At 35.6% G+C, this 15,313-nt stretch overlaps 1 protein-coding gene across 3 annotated transcripts in view; it reads right to left on the minus strand.

Moving 5' to 3' along the window:
• FBXL17 (F-box and leucine rich repeat protein 17) overlaps nt 1-15,313 on the minus strand; it is a 472,180-nt gene that overhangs the window by 139,620 nt on the left and 317,247 nt on the right. Inside the window, exon 8 of one of the 3 annotated variants that reach the window (XM_036846592.1) lies at nt 7,784-8,066. The exons of the other annotated variants lie outside the window; for them this stretch is intronic. Within the exon in view, the coding sequence (XP_036702487.1) occupies nt 8,050-8,066 (17 nt within the window). The 3' untranslated portion in view covers nt 7,784-8,049. Of the gene's footprint in view, nt 1-7,783; nt 8,067-15,313 lie in introns of those variants that run through there. 3 annotated transcript variants of the gene reach the window in all.

Below are 15,313 nucleotides of genomic sequence, written 5' to 3' on the forward strand. Positions count from 1 at the left end.
TATTCTTTTTTTAAATTATTACTGAGATATAATCAACATATAACATATTACTTCCAGGTGTACAACATAATGATTTGATATATGTATATACTGTGAAATTGTTACCACAATAAGTTCACTTAACATCTATCTCTACACATAGTTACAATTTTGTGTGTGTGATGAGAACTTTTCAGACTTACTCTCTTAGCAACTTGTAAGTATACAATGCAGTTATATTTTTTTGATGTGTTAATGTAGGTTTACTTTTTATTATTATTTTAAAAATTTTATTTCATTTTATTTTTTTATACAGCAGGTTCTTATTAGTTATCTATGTTATACATATTAGTGTATATATGTTAATCCCAATCTCCCAATTCATCCCACCACCACCCCCCCCTGCTTTCCCCCCCTTGGTGTCCATACACTTGTTCTCTACATCTGTGTCTCTGTTTCTGCCTTGCAAACCCGTTCATCTGTACCATTTTTCTAGATTCCACATATATGCGTTAATATACGATATTTGTTATTTGTTTTTCTCTTTCTTACTTCACTCTGTATGACAGTCTCTAGGTCCATCTACGTCTCTACAAATGACCCAATTTCATTCCTTTTTATGGCTGAGTAATATTCCATTGTGTTTATGTACCACACCTTCTTTATCCATTCATCTGTCGATGGGCATTTAGGTTGCTTCCATGTTCTGGCTATTGTAAATAGTGCTACAATGAACATTGGGGTGCATGTGTCTTTTTGAATTATGGTTTATTTTACCTTTGTGTCCCCAGTATCTAGTACAGTGACAGACATGAACTAGGTGTTCAATAAATATTTATTGGTTAAGAGAATTATGTTTTTTTCCTCTATCACCTTAGGCACTAGCCACGTAAGACTCTCACGTTTCTGAAACATGTAGCACTTTCCTACATGCCTACTGCCCCATCACAGCTTGGAATGCTTTTCTTTTTGAAATTTGTTTCCTTTTGGTTTTAGTTCTATCAGAATAATACATGTTTATTGTTAAAAAAAAAAAAAAGTTAAATTGCTACAACCAGCAGTCTCATGCTGTACGTGTCCTCATTTCCAAACCCTACTTCCTGAAATCAACTACTTCCAACTACTTAGGTCTTTTTTAAATTTTTCCCTTCATTCTTATATTTCTCAGGCCTTGTTCTCAAGGAGGACATAGGCAAAAGAAGGCAGGTCTATCTCAATCTTCATGCTCACTAAAATGTCTTGCAGAGTACTTTACATATAATAGATACTCAATAAACACTTGTTGGTTGATTACATGAATGGATAAGTGAATATTCATGCTCTTTGGTGCTTAAGCACAAACTACTCAACAGTCTGAATCAGAGATGCGTTCATATACCACAGTCAAAGCAAAGTAACAAGTTAAAATGGGGTGTCAATTAAGAAGTAGGAAGGAGATAATGAAAGGCAAGACAAGGTGGGTGGAAAACAGGAAATTCTCCAAAGTTAAAAAGGTCAGGGTAGTCACATAATAGAATGTGAATGAAATTTAGATTCAGATAAACTTAGATTTGCCTTCTAGCTACATAGGCTTGGGTAAATTACAGAACTGTCCTGGGTCTCAGTTTTCTTATCTATAAAATGGGGATTATGCTCCTTCCTTTCCAGATTTGCCCTAAGTGTACGGTATGCTCTATAAATGGAAGCTGCTTTATTATTACTGGGTATGTATATGGGAATAATAATAACAATAACAACAACATCACTCTGGAAACCTTGAAGATGAGGCAGACTGCTGGTTTAACTGGAAGCTTCTTATACACTTTTTTTTTTTAACATCTTTATTGGGGTATAATTGCTTTACAATGGTGTGTTAGTTTCTGCTTTATAACATAGTGAATCAGCTATACATATACATATATCCCCATATCTCCTCCCTCTTGCATCTCCCTCCCATCCTCCCTATCCCACCCCTCTAGGTGGTCACAAAGCACCGAGCTGATCTCCCTGTGCTATGCAGCTGCTTCCCACTAGCTATCTATTTTACATTTGGGAGTATATCTATGTCTATGCCACTCTCTCACTTCATCCCAGCTTACCCTTCCCCCTCCCTGTGTCCTCAAGTCCATTCTCTACGTCTGCGTCTTTATTCCTGTCCTGCCCCTAGGTTCTTCCGAACCTTTTTTTTTTTTTTAAGATTCCATATATATGTGTTAGCATACGGTACTTGTTTTTCTCTTTCTGACTTACTTCACTCTGTATGACAGACTCTAGGTCCATCCACCTCACTACAAATAACTCAATTTTTTTCTTTTTATGGCTGAGTAATATTCCACTGTATATATGTGCCACATCTTCTTTATCCATTCATCTGTCGATGGACACTTAAGTTGCTTCCATGTCCTGGCTATTGTAAATAGAGCTGCAGTGAACATTGTTGTACATGACTCTTTTTGAATTATTGTTTTGTCGGGTTATATGCCCAGTAGTGGGATTGCTGGGTCATATGGTAGTCCTATTTTTAGTTTTTTAAGGAACCTTCATACTGTTCTCCATAGTGGCTGTATCAATTTACATTCCCACCAACAGTGCAAGAGGGTTCCCTTTTCTCCACACCCTCTCCAGCATTTATTGTTTGTAGATTTTTTGATGATGGCCATTCTGACTGATGTGAGGTGATACCTCATTGTAGTTTTGATTTGCATTTCTCTAATGATTAGTGATGTTGAGCATCCTTTCATGTGTTTGTTGGCAATCTGTATATCTTCTTTGGAGAAAGAAATGTCTACTTAGGTCTTCCTCCCATTTTTGGATTGGGTTGTTTGTTTTTTTGATATTGAACTGCATGAGCTGCTTGTAAATTTTGGAGATTATACACTTATTGCTGAGGCTTCACCAGACTAGGGTGGAAACAGAAAGAAGCGGTTACACTTGGTAATGGAAAGTATGTGGGGAGGACATGAGGACAGGTTCCTTCTAGCAGCACTGTAAAGGCAGAATTCTACTTACATCTATATGTTAATCATCTTTTTTGTTTGCTTGTTTTTTCCAAAGAGTCTACCAAGGAAAATCAAGTCTCTTTTTTAGATGGCACACTCAGAAGCACAATAACAATATTTCAGAAAAGACAATGGATATGTGATTACTGCTAAAATTTAATACATATGCTTGATGGAAAAGTAAATTTCATAACATCCTATACTAATGTAATCCATACACTGAATAAAAACTCTATCTTCAACTTTCTATTAAGAGAGATAAGCCAGAATCTCAAGAAAATAAAATCTCACTAGAGGGTATCAAATAGCAGAGCCTTAAATTGCTCTCAGCATCTCCATGATGATTCAATGCATTAATGATAAGTGATTGGTTAAAAGCATTTAAATCAACCTTACATCCTTGAAATTTCCATGAACAAAAACAATATCCATTTAGAAAGATCTCAAAAAAATGAGTTTGTTGTAAAGAAAAAGAGAAATAGCACAATAAATTATTTTAAAGCATTTGGCTACTGAAGTAACATCATCTGCTCGGTGGAATATAACATAAGCCCTTGAATCACAAAGTAGTCATAGGTGATGGGTAATCAAAAACACCTGTGCTCACTTCCATTTACCATGGACACATGGAATTATGAACTAGCTGATACACATAATCATTAAACTGATCTGCAAATATAAAACCTCAAATGATTGAGGTTTTATATGATATTTTATATGAATGATGTCCTCATAGCCCTAAATAACCTAAGAGTAGAAGGAAGAAAAATCCTCTTCATATATGGTAGACTTTGTTAGTTTTGCAATATTTTTATCTATAACAACTGTAACTATTTACTAGCTACGATCCAATTTAGAGAAGAGAAAACCCCAAGCAGAAATAAGGATGGTATGTGTGGATGTTTTTATGTTTGTAATGAAAGCATGACAAGTCAAAACCAAGTCTCCAAAATGGAACTAATTTCTAATTAAATGACTTCATCATTACAAATTTTTAAGTTAATGCTCATTATAATACTAAATGCTCATTATAATAACAAAAGTAGAACTCAGGTAATCTGAATTTAAATATTTGAGTAAATTAAAAATGTATCTCTTTCAACCTAATTCTTTGGCTGAAAGAACAGAAAAGAAATTAGTTTCTTGGGGTTAGCTCTCTTGGGGTTAGCTCTCCTATGTCCTAGAATAAAAACAAAAACAAACTACAAACAGACAAAAACATTCCCTTTCTGAATGAGAATCTGACCTTTGGTTAACTTCCTAGATGTGTTCTCCAAAAATGGTACATTAACCATGTTGCTAGGCAACATTGCTTACAGTATCAATGATCCCCTAATTGGTAGACAGCATCTGTCTGGTTTAAGGGAACTATAAATACCTGGTGGGGACACCACTGCTTAGATTCCCTGAGTACACTCATTCTTATAACTGGATGTGTAACTGTTAGGGATGCTAGATGCCATGCCTATTGGTTGTTTTAAAAGATTATTAGTTCTCAGGGGTTTGAAGCTTCTAAGCCAGAGTAGTGCCCACACCCACGCAATGTGGATCTCATCTCCTGGTACTTGAGCCTTCACCTGGTTGGTGAAAGAAGATGTTTCCTGGCCGCCGGGTGAGCTGTGGAATGGGCTGCTACGAGGTCTCCCACAGAAAAGGACCAGCTGACACTGCCCTATGGCAAGCTGAGCTCCCCATCCTTCGCCCTTCTGAGTAGACTGTGCCAAGTGCCCCCTACAACAGCTAAATGTCTAAGTGTTTAGTTGAACCTAATACGACCTCATGGTAGGCAAGGCGCCTAAATGTTTAACTTTTAGTATTGCTTTTGGTTTTAGGCCTACATGTAACCCGGGATAAACAACAATATTGCTAAAGTCATGAACAAATTAACTTTAATAACATTTTAATTCATTCATTCGCCCAAGAATATTTTAGAAAGTTCATCGTAGCTGTTCCATGATAGACTGTAAGGTAAGGAGAAGACAAATAGGGGATACTATTAAGTGGCCAGTGCAGTTATCAGTGGAGCTGGCTCTATTCCAGATACATTTCGAGGGTAGAGTTGACCTGGCTTGTTAATGCATGTTGATGAGGTATGAAGAAAAGTGAGGCATCAGAGACACCTAAGTTTTGGCTGGAGTAACTAGGCGAGTAGTGATGCCCTTTCGGAGTCAGAGAACACCGGTAGTGCTAACAAAGACGTGGTAGACATGGTGAAGAGTAAACAGCCTTCCACTCTGCATTTAGATTAACCCACTGAAAAGTAAGTACTTATATAAGCCAGTGTGGGGAAATGATGCTCTGAGAATAGTGATAATAAGGATCCAGTTTTATAATCAGCATTACATACTTAATTCCTTTTACAGGGAGCAGGAACAAATAAAGAAGAAAAAGGAGGAAAGGCAAAACACATCTTTAAGTGTGCAGCACATCATGTGTTAAATTGAAACAACCCCAAAGTTCAACTTCCTTCACTGTTCAAGGAGAAAATCCTTTACAATGTACTTCACGATAAAGGATTTGCAACTATATGGTGCTTGAGAAATATGCTATTGCTGTAATTTAACTCACTGTATGTGGGCTTCAAGATGCACAGTGGCATTCCAAACCACCTTTTAAAGAAAATTGCATGGAATTTTCAAGACATCAGGAGCATTCTTAAAAGTTATGCAGAGAAAACGGATTTTTGATAGTTATGAATTACATTTAGTGCTGCCAGATTGCAGGGAACGCTCTTTTTGCCTCAGTATGGTAGAATTACTGTTGACAAAGTTTTAATTTAAATTTTTAAGGGTTTAAACGGAAGAATATAGGTCATTGAATTTTCATTCACTGTGTGAGTATTACTAGTGGCAGAAAGCAGGCTTTGTTAGTGAGGGTCCAATTTTGGACCTGGAGTCCATCTTCTCTGTAGTAGTTGGGAATTGAGTATGTGTTAGCGAGCATAATTTAGCTCTCAGTCAGTCAATCAGTGGACTGAACACGCACAGTTAGAAAGCTGCTTGGCACAGAACAGAAACTCGGTTCAGAAAATACTAAATGCAACTGTGAGACAGACTCAAGTCTGTACAAATCATCTATTACAATCACAAGCTGGAAGGGATTCGATCTTGCCTAGCAGGTTGTAGATTTAGATAGATTTGTAATAGTATGAAAACACACTACACAGCTCCAAAGTCCAATTCTAAAATTTTCAACTGGTTTCCTGAAGTTGAAAAAAAAGAGGTAAATATTTGTAGAGCCCACTGCATGTAAAACATGTTTTACAGAGGCTTGCGATATATCAGGAAACCTTAAGAAATTACAGTAGGTATCTAATTTAAATGCTGTATCTTAAAATAACTAATTTAAAGGTATATGCTACATAGGCTATTAAAAATAAAAATCATTTTCTTGAATAAAAAGTTAAAAATTCTATTTTTTCATAAATTTGAGAGACTAGAATAGATTTCAAATCAACATTCTGTTTAACGAAAAGATGAAGTATGAGCTATGTGAGAAAAGCGGTATAATTATTGAAAGGCTTTTTCCACATAATTTGCCTTTCTGCATAATTTGTGGGTCGGGGGGATCTTTCTCCAGGTTTGTGCTGTGTTTGATGCCCTATCTGTCCTCAGTGCCCCCAGCTCTAGAATCCACGTTTTCCTCCACAGATTGATGAATGTGATGGATAATACTGACATGTGTAGCACATACTCATGCACATTCCCTGAATTTGCTCTAACCCCAAAATAATGTGGAAGTAAATTTTAGGGGAATATCCCTATGTGGAGTAAAGGACTGGTCTTCAGAATAATATATTTTGTAAGCATGTAAATAATTAGTAATGGTATACTGGTAAGTACCGCACCGAATGCTCTGACAGCAAAGAAGCCACAAATTATGTGCAAATTTCAGCATGCCTGCTAAATTCATCTCTCTTTCTGCCACTCAAGAAGAAATTATCAGAATCCAAGTGAGTGAAAAGAAGAAATCACTGAATCTGTTCTAATTTCTAATTTTTTAGAAAGAAAATCCTTTGCAAACCTTGATTGCAAGGTGTGTTGTAATCCTAAAGTTGAAAACTAATGCTTTAGAGGATTTCACCCAATTTCTTATGTAAACTAGTGCAGAAGGTATGATTCTCATAAAAAAGCCAAGTACATTTGCCTCAACATAAAATAGGACTGATTGAATTTCAAACTCTTCATTTATTTTGTAGAGCTGAAATGTTAAGTTCCTTACTGCTGTTCAAAATTGGCTTGAATCTTATTTATTCTGATATATATGTATATATATATCATATATATGCTATTGTAATATATATGTGCTATTATCAATACATATATATAACAGTAGTCCCTCCTTATCTGTGGGGGATTCGTTCCAAGACCCCCAGAGGATGCTGAAACCTTGGATAGCACCGAACCTTACATGTACTATGTTTTTTCCTATACATACATGCCTATGATAAAGTTTAATTTATAAATTTAGGCACAGTAACAGAGTATCCAAATTGCCATCATCACTACTCTTGCAACTTTGGGGCCATTATTAAGTAAAATAAGAGTTACTTGAACACAAGCACTGTTATACTCCAATAATCATCTGAGAACTGAAAGGGCTACTATGACTAGTGGGTGGATACAGTAAGCAACCTGGATACACTGGGCAAAGGGTAATTCACCTCCTGGGTGGGATGGAGTGGGACAGTGTAAGATTTCATCATGCTACTCAGAAAGGCACAAAATTTAAAACTTACAAACTTTATTTCTGGAATTTTCCACTTAATATTTTTGGACCGAGGTTGACTGTGGGTAACTGAAATCATGAATAAGGGAGATTACTGTATTCTCATTCATTTAAAAGAAGTTTTTGGTTACTATAGGATATAAATGATTTAAAATTTCAAATATATTCTCCTCAATTATGTTCAGAAAGTGTTATTCTAGATGGTTTTGTCTTGGTCATGAGCTGCTTCCTGCGTGACCGTCTCATCCTCAGTAGCCCAGAGAAGCACCTCTGGACTTCAAATCTCCAAATCTGACTTTCCAAGGCTGACTTCAGAAAGATTCTCAAACAGAGGGCAGAAGAGGGGCTGGATCCTATGAGGGCATTATTGTGATTTCAAATCTAAAAGAACAGAAGAATCCTTTATGAGAGGAAGTGAAATATCTTCAAAGCAAAACTGCTTTCTTGGAGAAGCTCCTAGAGCCATATGTGAGGAAAGAGATAATAGAAAGAAAGAAAATGGGAAATTTAACCTAAGAAAGAGATAGAGATGATTAAAAATATATCACAAGTATCAATCATCAAACAGTACTTAGCTAGTTTTCTACATACTTTTTTTTCCGCTTCTAAGAATTATTTACCATATAAAAGTATTTTTGGCAAGCAAAATTTACATCATATCAGTATGAAGGTAGTTCATTGAAAAAAGCCATACATATTAATATATATAAAATAGAAGAGTACCATAACTCCCTGAAGACAGAGAGAACTTTTTTGTTTACGTCTTATTTCTAATTTTTAAAATCTCCTTTTCTCTGCCCATACTCAGTCATTCTCAATGAAAGACAAGTTGCTTTCAGGCATTTGGCATGCACTGCACACAGAGGCACATAGGCTGGATCAGCCACATCAAACTCAACACAATTGTTTGAAAAGTTGAAAAGTTCAAACTATTTATTTAATGTCATGCAGATAAACCCAAGAAAAGGAACACATTTGACAGATAAATTCTCATTGACTGAGTCTTAAAAAGCCAAGGGAATGTTTTAGGATATGGGCTAAAATGAATAGTTTAATATTCAAGTTAAAAGTAAGTTTGACTTAATTAGGAAATTAAATTAACCAAACTACCTTTCTGCCTCAAGTGAAAGTTCCATTTAATATCTATCCTAAAGTGAAATCATAAAGAGAATCTATTTGATTCTCTTACTCCCAAAGATATGATAGGAAAGAAATATTAACTCCTTATTTCATAGATAATAAGATCAACACAATGGATTTGATGAGCTTGGGAAGGTTGGCACCTTCTACCTCAAGAACAGTGTCCATTTTGAATCAAGGAAATCCACCAGTTTTCTACTCTTAAGCAGGTCACTGACTGAGAGGTCTAGTTTTTATCTATACTTTGAAGGAGATGAACTAGAGCAGTGTTTTACAAACTGCTCGTCATTCTAGTAAGTGATGAAATAACTTTAGTGAAAAATCCAACAAGCACTTTAAATGCAAAATGTATTTTTCACGGTAGAACAAGGAAGTATAAAAGCCCTGAATAAGATTATGTAACACCATACAGTTTGAACACTTTTCTACGTATTTCCAAATGGGTCCAAGAGGTCATATTTTAGGACTTACTTAAAACAAATGCAGAATATCTGAGACAAAATTAGAAGGAAATCCCCAGAAAATTGATGGGGTAGCTAAAATGTAAAAGTACCTTTCCTTCCCAAGCTCCACCCCTAATTTCTCCAAAAGCAGAAAATGTGGGTAGAATTAAGAGAGTGTTGCATACAGGCATATCTCGGAGCTATTGCAGGGTAGGTTCCAGACCACCACAATAAAGTGAATATTGCAATAAAGCAAGTCACACGAATTTTTTGGTTTCCCAGTGCATATAAAGGTTATGTTTATACTATAATGTAGTCTATTATGTGTGCAATAGCATTATGTTTTAAAAAACCAAGGTACATAACTTAAAATATACTTTACTGCTAAAAAATGCTAACCATCATCTGAGCTTTCAGTGAGTCATAGTAGTAACGTCAAAGATTACTGATCACGGATCACAATAAGAAATAAAGTAATAAAGGAAAAGTTTGAAACATTTTGAGAATTACCAAAATGTGACACAGAGACACAAAATGAGCAAATGTGTTGGAGAAATGGTGCCAAGAGACTTGTTCGACATAGGGTTGCCACAAACCTCCAATTTGTAAATATCGCAGTATTTACAAAGTGCGATAAGGCAGAGCAAAATAAAACAAGGTATGCCTGTGTAAGGAACTAGAAATTTCTAGTGTGTCGAGAATCCCTAAATGAGGATTCTCTAAAACCCAGGGGGCTGATGTTACTGAGTTGTAATGGAAAGGTTGGACTTGTGATGAGATCTAAAATAGGTTTTAAGCTGGAGGCCTAAAATACAGAAAATACTGTGATGTAAGATTCAGAGAGCAGCACAGACTTTGAAGATACATTTTTTAAAGAAGCCTAATTCATTCGAAGAGCCAAAGTTCTTTAGAAAAACAGCTGATGGCATGTCTCCAGCACGAAATGCACAAGATGAGCCGGGCATACCTTGACATAATCAGTCTATGTCAAATGGACGTGGGAACAATTTTGAAGAAGCATGTACTACCAAAAGATAGGACAATTTGAGTATCAATTTAAAAATAACTGCAATGGATTATTGAGTTTCTAATAATACTTAAACAAAAGCAACAACAACACCTCATTGGTCACCTTTGAAGAATAATGGAAATGAAATTAGCATGTTAAAAACTGGTAAATAAAGAGAAAGAATCATGTATTATTCCTTCCTTTCCTATATAAATTGAACTCAAGTAAACCAAGAAGTCAATAAAGGAAAGTTGCTCTTAATAATAAGGAAGTCCTGCTAATAAATAAAAAGAGAAAGAACTTCTGGTAAGGTTTAATCCTACCAGTGTTAATGGATATAACAATGTGAGACTCATTTGTGAAAGACATACAGTAAAATCAATTAGTTTAATGTTTAATTTATATTTTGCTATGAGTGTTACTATCATTTTCTAATGGGAAACTTGGAGGACGTTTGTTTTGTTTTGCTTTTTCCTTTTTTTTTTTTTCCCCAAAATAAATCAGATGCCAAGTGTCTTAAGTAGGCTAATTAACCAGTAAATAGTGAAGGAGATTTAGTCAAACACACAGCTGGGGAGGGCAAAATTATCTTAAATTATCTTAAAGAGAAGGTGAGACCCTAAGAGAGCACTTGTAGATATAATTTACTGCTTTAGGAGGAAGAGATGCAGCCCTTGGGTTTTTACCCCCTTTCTGCTCCTACTTCTCATGATATTTCAGAAAATGAGGAGCACTGATGCTAAACAGCATAAAGGAGGCAGAGAGCAAAGCCACACTGAAGAGAGATTCAATTTTGACTTCTCAGAGGACATTCTCGGAAGAGGCTCTCCTAAGGGAAGAAAAGTAAGGGGCACCTGACGCAGGTGATGACTCTGAGGCCCCAGGAACTTCTGAGCCCAGGTTTAAGGAAGAACTTAAAGAAGAGAACAATTGCTTATGTTTTTGAGAATGATACAACTGTGTATCTTTAGAAATATCTGTACTTTAAAAAACTGCTATGGAATAAAATACCTAGGAATAAACCTACCAAAGGAGACAAAAGACCTGTATGCAGAAAACTATAAGACACTGATGAAAGAAATTAAAGATGATACAAACAGATGGAGAGATATACCATGTTCTTGGATTGGAAGAATCAACATTGTGAAAATGACTATACTATCCAAAGCAATCTACAGATTCAATGCAATCCCTATCAAACTACCAATGGCATTTTTCACAGAACTAGAACAAAAAATTTCACAATTTGTATATGGAAACACAAAAGACCCTGAATAGCCAAAGCAATCTTGAGGGAAGAAATGGAGCTGTAGGAATCAGGCTCCTGGACTTCAGACTATACTACAAAGCTACAGTAATCAAGACAGTATGGTACTGGCACAAAAACAGAAATATAGATCAATGGAACAGGATAGAAAGCCCAGAGATAAACCCATGCACATATGGTCACCTTACTTTTGATAAAGGAGGCAAGAATATACAGTGGAGAAAAGACAGCCTCTTCAATAAGTGGTGCTGGGAAAACTGGACAGCTACATGTAAAAGAATGAAACTAGATCACTCCCTAACACCACGTACAAAAATAAACTCAAAATGGATTAAAGACCTAAATGTAAGGCCAGACACTATAAAACTCTTAGAGGAAAACATAGACAGAACACTCTATGACATACATCACAGCAAGATCCTTTTTGACCCACCTCCTAGAGAAATGGAAATAAAAACAACAATAAACAAATAGGACCTAATGAAACTTAAAAGCTTTTGCACAGCAAAGGAAACCATAAAAAAGACGGAAAGACAACCCTCAGAATGGGAGAAATTATTTGCAAATGAAGCAACTGACAAAGGATTAATCTCTAAAATTTACAAGCAGTTCATGCAGCTCAATATCAAAAAAACAAACAACCTAATCCAAAAATGGGAAGAAGACCTAAATAGACATTTCTTTCTCCAAAGAAGATATACAGATTGCCAACAAACACATGAGAGGATGCTCAACATTACTAATCATTAGAGAAATGCAAATCAAAGCTACAATGAGGTATCACCTCACACCAGTCAGAATGGCCATCATCAAAAATCTACAAACAATAAATGCTGGAGAGGGTGTGGAGAAAAGGGAACCCTCTTGCACTGTTGGTGGGAATGTAAATTGATACAGCCACTATGGAGAACAGTATGGAGGTTCCTTAAAAAACTAAAAATAGGACTACCATATGACCCAGCAATCCCACTACTGGGCATATAACCCGACAAAACCATAATTCAAAAACAGTCATGCACCACAATGTTCATTGCAGCTCTATTTACAATAGCCAGGACATGGAAGCAACCTAAGTGTCCATCGACAGATGAATGGATAAAGAAGATGTGGCACATATATACAATGGAATATTACTCAGCCATAAAAAGAAACGAAATTGAGTTATTTGTAGTGAGGTGGATGGACCTAGAGTCTGTCATACAGAGTGAAGTAAGTCAGAAGGAGAAAAACAAATACCGTATGCTAACACATATATATGGAATCTTAAAAAATAATGGTTCTGAAGAACCTCAGGGCAGGACAGGAATAAAGATGCAGATGTAGATAATGGACTTGAGGACATGGGGAGAGGGAAGGGTAACCTGGGATGAAGTGAGAGAGTGGCATGAACTTATATATACTACCATATGTAAAATAGATAGCTAGTGGGAAGCAGCTGCATAGCACAGGGAGATCAGCTCTGTGCTTTGTGACCACCTAGTGGGGTGGGATAGGGAAGATGGGAGGGAGATGCAAGAGGGAGGAGATATGGGGATATATGTATACGTATAGCTGATTCACTTTGTTATAAAGCAGAAACTAACACACCATTGTAAAGCAATTATACTCCAATAAAGATGTTAAAAAAAAATGCTATGAAACATGTCATTTGGCATTAACTAAAATTGCTTTTAAAGGATCATTTATATGAAGAAATCATTTCTATATGAAAAGCAGAGAAATTTAAGAAGTTATCTGCACATAATCCAGTAAACGATTTGGAGTGAGGAGATTATAGTTCCGGTTTTGTTAATTAATTAAAACCTGTCTGGGCTCAATTTTCTCATCTATTAAAAAAGTAATATTTCTGCTTCCTTCATAAGCTTTTGGTAATAATTTAGGAAGAGAGTGTAAGAAAAATTTTAACTCATGAAGAATTATATACAATTTTGAAATAATTAAGAAAACATTTATTGAATACATGAATACACACTGAATATCAATGAAAGTCTCTATCTTCCAGCTAGGGAATGTTCAATCATAGAATATAACTGATATTTGGTGGCAGCACAACAAAGTTATAGTGAATAAGCACATTAAACCTATTAAGTTCTATAACTATATAATTAGATCTCATGGGGTAGCTGCTTTGCGACATTGTTTTTTTATACACAGATGGACAAACATGGTTATCATGGGATTCAGTTACCTTGTTTAAGCTTTGACAACTGGGAAAATCCAACAAAGCTTTCTAGTAATAAATACTACTAAGCATATCACTGACCTATGAGTGGTTATCCAAGAGATATTTAACACTGAATCCATACCATATGGTTATTCACAGACAGTGTGAACCTGAGGCTTTCCTAGCCTCAATTTCCACATCTCTAGGCTTGAATACTAACAGTCCATATCTAAGGGGATTAAATGAATAATGCCCCACAGAAAATATCCAATAAATTGTAACTATTCTATTATATTATTATGAAAATTTACACTTGACTTCTTTCAATTGAACTGGGTACTTGATTAGTAGTTAAAACCCAAAGTAGTGTTTCCTTTTATATATGTTAAGTGAAGTTGTTACCATGGGAATGGTGAATAAGACAGGAAAAGTCTAGATGAAAGTTGGAACTTACCCTGAATTTTCAACTAGAATATTTTCATAAGGTTTCTTCAAAATTTGCCTGTGTGTGCACGTAATCACTTTGGATGATTTCTGCTCTTTCTTTAGATTAACCAATGCATACAAACTCATCCATTCAGACACCTGTTCTTGCTCTGAGCCTTTCCTAAGGCTGTACTACCTCAAATGCCCTTGCTTCTCATATCTGTCCTCCCATGCCTCCTCCACCAAAAATCCTTCCTCAAAGACTTCAGCCTCTTATGACCTTGTCCTTCTGAGCCCCTACATCTTGTAGGGCTTATTTGTTAAAAAAAAAAATTGACACCATCATGTTGCTTAATATGTTGGAAAACATTTTCACTGCTTATGTCTTCTTTCTCTACGTAAGAGTATATAGTTCTCACCCATCTCTGTATTCTCCTCAGCACCCAGCCAGTAAACATACAGTAAACATTTGCTGAATGAAACAAAAATGGAACTGGTCCAGTATAAATCCCAGGATTAGAAAGAAATTTAAACATTATGTACGTCAATTCCTTACCTAGTGCTTCCATCTTTCCATATTCTTTTCGAGAGATTATCTCGGTGTGAATAACTCTTGTAATAGAGAACTCACTACCACTCAAAATTTCTATTTTTAAGAAGTCTTAAACATTAGAAGATTGTTTATTTTGTGGGATACTAGAAATTTAGTATTATTGCAGTTATCTTGGTGTTTATTGTAGTCCCCTTTAGATCTACTCATTGCTGATACAATACTGATAATGGTCAATAATCACTCTATTTATACTACAGCATGTTTCAAGGAAAACAAATGCTTAGTCTGCATACTTAAGGGTACTAAGCAGTGGGGGTTAAAAATAGGAACTCCAAAAAATGACTTTTCATGTGATTTGGGACAAATTTCTTATATCTGGAACAGGACTCCTTCATAAGATTAACGCTAAAACAGCTAATTAATACTAAAATCAAACACTCTATTTTAGAAATGCTAAAAGCAGTTGAGAGAAGGAAAGTGGGAAAGTTAATATTTCAGCTAGTGATTCGGTTGTATATGGAAACTGAGTATTTGGCTATAAAAATTAATAAACTAAATAATTTGCAGCAACAACATTAATGTATTTGGAGGTGTAAGAAAGTTCAGGGGCAAGCACAGAAACCGGT

This window comes from Balaenoptera musculus, chromosome 3, assembly GCF_009873245.2.
Source record: "Balaenoptera musculus isolate JJ_BM4_2016_0621 chromosome 3, mBalMus1.pri.v3, whole genome shotgun sequence".
Lineage (NCBI taxonomy): Eukaryota > Metazoa > Chordata > Mammalia > Artiodactyla > Balaenopteridae > Balaenoptera > Balaenoptera musculus.